Raw genomic sequence first — 10,514 nt, 5'->3', positions numbered from 1 at the left:
ATCACAGGATCACAGGATCACAGGATCACAGGATCACAGGATCACAGAGACATCTGGACTCTGAAGAGTTCTGACACAAGCAAGATAACTGGAAAGACAGGCTCCAGTAAGAGACAGGGGGTGCAGGTAACATTAGAGATAACCAGATGGAGAAAGGCAAGTGCAAGAACATAAGCAACAGAAACCAGTTACCTGACACCATCAGAACCCAGTTCTCCCATCATAGCAAGTCCTGGACACCCCATCACAATGGAAAAGCAGGATTCAGAATTAAAATCACTTCTCATGAGGATGATAGAGGACTTTTAAAAGGACATAAACAACTCCCTTAAAGAAATACAAGAGAACACAGGTAAATAGGTAGAAGCCCTTGAAGAGGAAACACAAAAATCCCTTAAAGAATTGCAAGAAAACACAACCATCAGGTGAAGGAATTAAACAAAACCATCCAGGATCTAAAAAATGGAAGTAGAAACAATAAAGAAATCTCAAAGGGAGACTACCCTGGAGATAGAAAACCTAGGAAGAGATCAAGAGTCATATACGCAAGCATCACCAACAGAATACAAGAGATAGAAAGAGAATCTCATGTGCCGAAGATACCATGGAAAACATTGACACAACTGTCAAAGAAAATGCAAAATGCAAAAAGCTTCTAACACAAAACATCCAGGAAATCCAAGACACAATGCAAAGACTAAACCTAAGAATAATAGGTATAGATGAGAATGAAGATTCCCAACTTAAAGGGCCAGTAAATATCTTCAACCAAATTATAGATGAAAACGTTCCTAACCTAAATAAAGAGATGCCCATGAACATACAAGAAGCCTACAGAACGCCAAATAGACTAGACCAGAACACCAAATAGACTCAACCAGAAAAGAAATTCCTCCTGTCACATAATAATCAAAACATCAAATGCACAAAGAAAATATACTAAAAGCAGTAAGGGAAAAAGGTCAAGTAACATATAAAGGCAGACCTATAAGAATTACACCACACTTCTCACCAGAGACTATAAAAGCCAGAAGATCCTGGACTGATATAATACAGACCTTAAGAGAACACAAATTTGTGCCCAGACTACTATACTCAGCAAAACTCTCAATCACTATAAATGGAGAAACCAAGATATTCCATGACAAACTAAATTTACAAAATTACACAATATCTTCCCACAAATCCAGTACTACAAAGGATAATAGATGGAAAACTCCAACACAAACTAGATGGAATAGATGGAAAACTACAACCTAGAAAAAGCAAGAAAGTAATCTTCTAACAAACCCAAAAGAAGATAGCTACACAAACATAATTCCACCTCTAATAACAAAAATAACAAGAAGCAACAATCATTTTTCCTTAATATCTCTTAACATCAATGGACTCAATTCCCCAATAAAAAGATGTAGACTAACAGACTGGATACATAAACAGGATCCAGAATTTTCCTGCATACAGGAAATGCACCTCAGTGTCAAAGACAGACACTACCTCAGAGTAAAAGGATGGAAAACAATTTTCCAAGCAGATGGTCCCAAGAAATAGCTGGAGTAGCCATTCTAATATAGAATAAAATCGACTTTCAACCAAAAGTTATCAAAAAAGATAAAGAAGGACACTTCATACTCATCAAAGGAAAAATCTACCAAGGTGAACTCTCAATTCTGAACATCTATGGTCCTAATGCAAGGACACCCACATTCGTAAAATAAACTTTACTAAAGCTCAAAGCACACATGGCACCTCACACAATAATAGTCGAGGATTTCAACACCCCACTCTCAGTAATAGACAGATTATGGAAACAGAAACTAAACAGAAACACAGAAGTTATGAACCAAATGAATTTAACAGATATCTATAGAACATTTCATCCTAAAACAAAAGAATATATCTTTTTCTCAGCACCTCACGGTACCTTCTCCAAAATACACCATATAATTAGTCACAAAACAGGCCTCAACAGATAGAAAAGATTGAAATAATCCCTTGCATCCTATCAGATCATCATGGACTAAGGCTGGTCTTCAATAATAACAAAAACAATGGAAAGCCCACATACACATGGAAACTGAACAACACTCTACTTGATGACTTGGTTAAGGAAGAAATAAAGAAAGAAATTAAAGACTTTTTAGAATTTAATGAAAATGATGGCTCATCATACTAAGACTTAAGGGACACAGTGAAAGCAGTGCTAAGAGGAAAACTCATAGCTCTAAGTGCCTACAAAAAGAAACTAGAGAGAGCATACACTAGCAACTTGACAGCACACCTGAAAGCTCTAGAACAAAAAGAAGCAAACACACCCAAGAGGAGTAGACAGCATGAAATAATCCAACTCAGGGCTGAAATCAACCAAGTAGAAACAGAAAGAACTATACAATGTATCAATAAACCAGAAGCTGGTTCTTTGAGAAAATCTACTGATAGATAAACCCTTAGCCAGACTAACCAAAGGGCACAGAGACAGTATCCAAATTAATAAAATGAGAACTGAAAAGGGAGACATAACAACAGAGACTGGGGAAATTAAAAAAATCATCAGATCCTACGACAAAAGTCTATACTCAAAAAAAAAAAAAAACCTGGAAAATCTGGATGAAATGGACAATTTTCTAGACAGATACCAGGTACCAAAGTTAAATCAGGAGCACATAAACCATCTAAACAGTCCCATAACCCCTAAAGAAATAGCAGCAGTTATTAAAATTCTCCTCACCAAAAAAAGCCTAGGACCAGATCTTCAAGGAAGACCTAATATCAATTCTCTTTAAACTATTTCACAAAATAGAAACAGAAGAAACACTACCGAATTCGTTCTATGAAGCCACAATCACTCTCATACCTAAACCACAAAAAGACACAACAAAGAAAGAGAACTTCAGACCAATCTTCCTTATAAATATCAATGCAAAAATACTCAATAAAACCGAATCCAAGAACACATCAAACCAATCATCCATCATGATCAAGTAGGCTTTATCCCAGGAATGCAGGGTTGGTTCAGTATTTGGAAATCCATCAATGTAATCCACTATATAAACAAACTCAAAGGAAAAAGAAACCACATGATCATCTCACTAGATGCTGAGAAAGCATTTGACAAAATTCAACATCCCTTCATGGTAAAAGTCTTGGAAAAATCAGGAATTCAAGGCCCGTACCTAAACAGTAAAAGCAATATACAGCAAACCAGTAGCCAACATCAAACTAAATGGAGAGAAACTTGGAGCAATCCCACTAAAATCAGGGACTAGACAAGGCTGCCCACTCTCCCCCTACCTATTCAATATAGTACTGGAAGTCCTAGCCAGAGCAATTAGACAACAAAAGGAGGTCAAAGAGATACAAATAGGAAAGGAAGAAGTCAAAATATCACTATTTGCAGATCAAATGATATGATATACTTAAGTGACTCACCTCGTAAAATTGCAAAGCTTCTGTATTGTATTGACACTGTCAATAGAACAAAATGGCAACCAACAGATTGGGAAAAGATCTTTATAGATCCTACATCCAACAGAGGGTTAATATCCAATATATAGAAAGAACTCAAGAAATTAGACTCCAGACAGCCAAATAACCCTATTAAAAATGGGGTACAGAGCTAAACAAAGAATTTACAATTGAGGAAATTCAAATGGCCGAGAAGCACCTAAGGAAATGTTCAACTTCCTTACTCATCAGGGAAATGCAAATCAAAACAACCCTGAGATTCCACTTCACACCAGTCAGAATGGCTAAGATCAAAAACTCAGGTGATAGCAGATGCTGGTGAGGGTGTGGAGAAAGAGGAACACTCCTCTATTGTTGGTGGGACTGCAAGCTGATACAACCACTCTGGAAATCAGTCTGGCGGTTCCTCAGAAAATTGGACATAGCATTACCTGAGGACCCAGCTATACCACTCCTGGGCATATACACAGAAGATGCTTGAACATATAACAAGGACATATGCTCCACTATGTTCATAGCAGCCTTATTTATAATAGCCAGAAGCTGGAAAGAACCCAGATATCCTTCAACAGAGGAATGGATACAAAAAAATGTGGTACATTTATACAATGGAGTATTACTCAGCTATTAAAAACAATGAATTTGAGAAATTCTTAGGTAAATGGACAGACCTAGAAAATATCATCCTGAGTGAGGTAACCCAATCACAAAAGAACACATGATAATCACTCACTGATAATTGGATATTAGCCCAAAAGCTCGCAATACCCAAGATACAACTCACAGACCACATGAAGCTCATGAAGAAGGAAGAAGACCAAAGTGTGGGTGCTTCAGTCTTTCTCAGAAGGAGTAACAAAATACTCATGGGAGCAAATATGGAGACAAAATGTGGAACAGAAACTAAAGGAGGGGTTATCTGGAGACTGTTCCACCTGGGTATCCATCCCATGTGCAGTCACCAAAGGTAGACGCTGATGTGGATGCCAGGAAGTGCATGCTGACAGGAGCCTGATCTAACTGTCTCCTTAGAAGTCTGCCAGAGTCTGACATATCCAGAGGTGGATGCTCACAGCTAACCATTGATCTGATCATGGGGTTCCCAATGGAGAAGTGAGAGAGAAGACCGAAGAATCTGAAAAGATTTGCCACCCCATGGGGAGAGCAACAATACCAACCAACCAGAGCTCCCAGAGTCTAAACCATCAGCCTGGGAGCATATAGGGAGGGACCCAAAGCTCCAGCTGTATATGTAGGGGAGGATGGCCTTGTTGGGCATAGATGGGAGAGAGGGTCCTTGGTCCCTTGAAGGCTGGATGCCCCAGTGTGGGGGAACTAGAGGGCAGGAAGGTGGGAGTGGGTGGGTGGGTGGGTGGCAGCACATCCCCATAGAAGCAGGAGGAGGGGAGATGGGATAGGGGGTTCCTGGTTGTGTGTGTGGGGAGAATGGGGAAAGGGGATAACATCTGAAATGTAAATATCCGATAAAAAATTTTGCGTAGGCATGTTTAGCAGAGCCTCATAGGCATTCACTAAAAGTAGATTTACTTGTATTTAAAGACATGAAATAGGAAAAGGAAAGAAATAACTGTACTGTTTGCCCTTCGGGTTCATCGCTGTGGAGGGATATTGGTTAACGCATATGGACTACTTAATAAACTATGAATTTATGTGACATTTTTGCACTGAAGACATTTTGTCGGTGTTGTTTTCCTGGGGTTCACTCAGCAAAATTTCCATGTTCCATTGTTTGCATCATGGTAAAAGACAAACTCAAAGCCACCCTTTATTTGAACAGTTAACTCTGGTAAAATTGTTCTGCAAGAGGACCATGGAGTTTTGAACTATTTTCTTAGAGGCGAGACATTATTCTAGAGCATTTAGCATAGATATAAAAGCATTTATTCAGATTGAGTCTCTCAATCCAGGGCAGCGTTTCCTAGGATTTTAGTAATTTTTTTCTTTATTTAAGATAAAATGAAGCAAACCCTTTGAAGGATAATAATGGCTGTATTTTTAGTTGATTAAAGAAAAAGCGAGTATGTATCTGACTCTGCGAATCTCCCCATTATCTCTCTCATTCCAAAAGGAAGCCTACCAGTTGGGGTATACTCTGCAAATGGTGCCTCAATAGTTAAGAGTCATGCTGCCATTATAGACTGTTGTGATTTAAAATATTTTTCTATGCCAGTGGCTTCAGTAGTAAGAGATCTAATTAATAAATGAGGCTTTGGGGTGGGGTAGGGGGTCCCGAGTATCTGTAGTTTCTAGTATTATTCCTCTGTTGTGAAGATTCCTAGAATTGAGGCTGCCCATCCCCTGATCTTGCTCAGACGTGAATATATATATACCGTGCGGTAGAGATCACTGTCTTTATTTGTTCGGCAGACGTCTGTGATCCTTTTTGTGTGCTTTTGCTGTGACCGCGAAAGCGGTGCTGTGTCTTAAGAAACATGAGGCACTTGAGCTGGTTTCTCAGCAACGTGGCTCCTGAGCCAGGCACTGCAACATATCTGTTTGTCTTCGGTTTGCAATGATTTCTCAGTCAATAAGTAGAGCAGCCTATCAGATTAATCTTCTGGTTGAATCGCTAGGAGTTTCTCTTCTCTGTGACAACTGCTACAGGAGTTCTTCTGAGTAACCCAGCAAGAAAGACAGGGTCTAAGTTTCAGAGCTAGATTCTCTTCTCCTTTGAGGGAGTTATGATTCCTTATAAGCATCTAGGAGATACAGAGGAGTTGTAACCAAGTACCCAGGATGTGGTAAAGCCAGGGCTAAAGGTAAAGAAGGCTTGTAGGGAATTGGAGAGGGCCACACACTGTAAAGAGTTCTTTGGCTACTACTAATATCTTCACAGTCGCCTTGCAGTGGGCCTTTCTTCCTTATCTGATCAGTTAGTTTCTCCATAAGATGATTTAAATGAGTCTTTTAAAGTCTGTGGTTTGAACATAGCTTATATTTTTTGTAGTCTTTCTCCCCCCCACCCCCTTTTCAGGTCCTTTAATAAAGTCTTTGTTAAATCATAGTAACCGGAGCTAGAATTTTGATTTTCTATATATCTCTTATGACTCTTCTTACATTACATGTATGTTACAGTCACTTACTTAGATTTCTTTTAAATTTTGTTTTAGCCTGTCTAAGAGGAGAGTTGCCATCTCTTCATTATAGCTTTCATGGGGTTCAGTAGGCATTCAACAAAATGCCCAAGATAGAAGCGAACGAACGAGCTCTACCCTTACCAGTCTTAGATCGGCCAGCTCTCCTCAGGAATCGAGAGAACAAGAGAGCATAAAGTACTGATGGCTGAGGGTAGTGGTTAGAGCTAAAACTGACTTCTTTCAGGACCAAAATGTTACTCAGAATCACAACTCAATAAAGGAAGACAGACAACCCAACAGAAAAATAGATACAAGATTTGAACAGACACTTTTCAAGAGAAAATACAAAAATGCTAGTAAGTATATTAAAAGATGATTAGCATCACTAATTTCAGGGACCCACAAACTGAGACCACAATATGATAGTGTTTACACATCCTGTGATGATGAATACAGCTTTACTGATGAATAGTAAAATAGGAAATTCCAGTACTTGGGAGCTGGCAGCAGGAGTTGTTTCAAAACTGTGTCTCCAAAACTAAGGGTTTGGGATATAGCTCAGTGCTTACAATGTTTGCCTAGTGTGTGCAAGCCCTGGCTTCATTTTTCCAGCAATACACACATTCCCACACAAATACATATGGATAAGAAAGGAAAACAAGTTGGCTGGCATGAAGCTTTCATATATTATTGATGGGAATAGAAAAATGAGACAACCAGCCAGTGGTGGGGAGATGGCTCAGTGGTTAAGAGCATTGGCTACTTTTTCAGAGGACACAGGTTCAATACCCAGCACTCACATGGCAGCTTACAACTGTCTGTTACTCTAGTTCCAGGGGACCTAGCACCTTTACGCAGAGACATACATGCAGGTAAAATACCAACGTACATAAAAAGTAATTTTTTTAAAAAACAACAAAGATTAATCAGGATGCAAGAAAGAACTTTACCACGAAATTTCTGCTAAGACTATAACCTTGTGGTGATCACAAGAGCCAAAGAAAACAAAGGCTTACTTTATTTAAACTAAGAAAGTTGGCAGTACCATGCCTGGGGTTTTTCAAATGCTGAACTTGAAAATAATTGATAGCAACAAATGCTTATATTTGTTGATAAATGTAATACAAACTCAAGGACATAAACACAGAGATTGTCTCTTCTTAAGAGGTACTTATAATAGAAGTTAGGACTAACTATTATGGTAATTATCATCAGTTCATTAAGTGCTGTTAAGGTGAGTTACATAATTTAGAATCTGGAGAGCCCTGATTGTTATAGAAAGCATTACATTTCCACGAGTTGTTTTCTTTGCTATTAAAAACACAAAGATCTCCTCTTTCAAAATAAAGGGGGAGGAAAGAAGGCAGTCAAAGAATAGAAAATATAAAAATGGAAAGGGAGATTGAGTATCTCCGTGATAAAATTAATCAATAAAAAATTATCAAATTCCCAGACTAAATTAAAAGGCCTTTTTAGGGGGAAAGAAAGCGCATAAGGATGGGAGAATAGATTGTATCTTAGATTTGTGCCTGGTGGAAATCTAATTCTTCTTTGAGAAATGACCTTGAGAAAAGATGGTGCATGGATAGGCAAGTTTAAGGATTTTTGTTGACTGTTGGGGGAAAACTATTCCTTTACCAAGATACTGAATGAGGCAGAAACACACATAATATAAAATTCCCTTTTCTTTAGATGGCATTTTGGATTTTCCAGGTTTAGCTTGTAGATCAAATGGCAACAAGCCATGGCTATTTGACATTCAATTACAGTGCATCAGTTGTTCACTGGATATTTGCTAATTTCTGTTGTGGTGAGGGCATTATGTAACTATAAAGCATAGTCCCTTTTCCTTTGAGACCTTCGAATCTAATTAGGGAAAGACTGTGGGAAAGAAAATGAAGACTTGATACAACAGGTTCAAGAGAAAAATTAGAGAGACATTACAGGTTACGCTTACACCGTTTACAAACTTCTCTGCTTCTCATTTGAGAAACGAGACCGTTCACCTCTTTGCGCTTACTGCCAATCGCTGGCGATTCCTTTAACAGTTTTCCTATATTTTATTTGATTTAATTAAAATTTTTGTTAATTTGATGATTAGTACTTGTTAGCTTTTGAACCCAGGACTAGTCTCACTGAGTACCTGTGGCTCCTCCCAGCTCTCCTGATTAGCATTCCTCTGGGCTCCACCCAACAGTTACCTAGCAACTTGGGATTCTCTCCCTCCCTCCCTCCTCCTCCTCCCCCTCCACCTTCTTCTTCTTTCTTCTCTGTCCACTTTCTTTCTCTGCCTCTACTCCCTTACCCAGACTCCTTTCCAGGTCCTCCCCAAAATTATACTAGACCCGTCTTATGGCTGATACCTGAGTCAGGGGTGTGTATGCCTTGGCACGAGCCCGCTAAGGCACCCCCCCTGCCGCATCATACAGTGATTTATAAAACATATCACTCCTCACCCTGCCCCCTACCCTAAACCTCTCCCTCCAAGGACCTAGGCTTCTGCATCCCTTTCTCCAGCCTGATCCCTATATAATTCAGCCATGTTAGCTACTGCGCCCAGGTCCTAGCAACAAATGATCTTAACTGCTAAGACGTCTCTCTACCCCTAATTTATATTTTTGTTTTGTGTAAGTATACACACGGGTATATATTTGTATAAGTGTGGCTTGTGTGGGTACTTGTGTGCTTCTGTGTGTGGTATATATGGGTTCATGTAGTTCTGTACTCAGAGACCAGAAGAAAGCATCAGGTGTCTTCCTTTCTCACTGCCTTGTTGCTTTGAGGCAGGGTCTCTCCCAGAATCTGGAGCTCACATCTTTTTTCCCCCATTTAGACTGAAAACCAGTAAGCCCCTGTGATCCTTGTTTAGTTTTGTACCTAAGACAAGGGACTGAGGTGCATATTTTACATATCAAAGCAGACATGGCCTCCAGGTTTTCCCTGCATCCCTCAGTCCCTACCTGGCGTATCCTTCCCCCGGCTCTGCCCTTCCTCAGAGGCTCTTCCTTATAAAATCCAGACAGTTTAGTCTTCTCTCTTCTCTTTCTCTTCTCTCTCTACAAGTGCACCCTTTCTCTCTTCTTTTTCCCCCTTCCACCTCCACCTTTCTCCATGGCGACTTCCCTGGTCTTGGTCCTTGGGGGCAGTTAACTCACCCGAGAACAGCTTCCCAATAAACCTGCCTTTAATATATTCTAATCTGGTTTGAATTGGCTCATCTCACAGGCGGAGAAATAACTTATCAAACTTTTGTCCTCGCCTCTCTCAATGCTGGGTGACAGGTCTGCATGGAACTACTCCTGGATTGTTACTGTTAGGTCTCAACTCCAAATGTAGATGTCTAGAAATGACATTCTTGGCTCAGCTCACACTGGACTGTAGGATTGCTGGTGAGTACTTTCAGCAGTCCTCAGGAATCTGTGAAATGGGTTTCTGTCTGCCAGGGAGAGCCACCGCTTCTTTATATCCCGTTGCTCTAGCATCTGGCTAGAAGAGGCATCTGGTTCCCTATTGACACATACGAAAGTCAATGCTATTACCCAGACTCCTCCCATTCCTATTCACTTGAACTTGTTACACACACACACACACACACACACACACACACACACACCATGCTTCCTGCCATAATAACAGACTAAACCGTTGAACTGTAAGCCAGTCCCCATGTAAATGTTTTCTTTTATAAGAGTTGCTTGGTCATGGTGTCTCTTCAGAACAGAAGTGCTAACTAAGACAGTTGGCATCACTTCTCATCACACCTCCTCTTTCATTCCAGAAAAGTAAAAGAGAAAAATAATAAAAAAGCCACTAGCCATTCATTTGTCTTACAGCAAAATTTGTCTTACTCACAGCAAGGTTGGTCCACTGTATACTCCTCCAAAGGCATCTTTGTCTATAGCTGTCAGGTGTTTATTCTTGTTTAGGTAACTAGACAGAATGGGGGGGGGG

The 10,514-nt window shown here is 39.8% G+C and overlaps 1 protein-coding gene across 2 annotated transcripts in view; it reads right to left on the bottom strand.

Moving 5' to 3' along the window:
• Positions 1-10,514, bottom strand: part of Tshr (thyroid stimulating hormone receptor) — a 114,179-nt gene that overhangs the window by 14,441 nt on the left and 89,224 nt on the right. Inside the window, exons 8-9 of one of the 2 annotated variants that reach the window (XM_028777319.1) lie at positions 10,416-10,493; positions 7,564-8,126 (exon numbers count right to left, since the gene is read on the bottom strand). In XM_028777319.1, the coding sequence (XP_028633152.1) occupies positions 8,081-8,126; positions 10,416-10,493 (124 nt within the window). In that variant the 3' untranslated portion in view covers positions 7,564-8,080. Of the gene's footprint in view, positions 1-7,563; positions 8,127-10,415; positions 10,494-10,514 lie in introns of those variants that run through there. The other variant, XM_028777318.1, reaches the window with a different exon arrangement.

The sequence above is a fragment of the Grammomys surdaster genome, unplaced genomic scaffold (assembly GCF_004785775.1).
Source record: "Grammomys surdaster isolate TR1022 unplaced genomic scaffold, NIH_TR_1.0 279, whole genome shotgun sequence".
Lineage (NCBI taxonomy): Eukaryota > Metazoa > Chordata > Mammalia > Rodentia > Muridae > Grammomys > Grammomys surdaster.
Note: the sequence above shows the minus strand (reverse complement) of the source record. Positions and strands in the feature narration are given on the sequence as shown.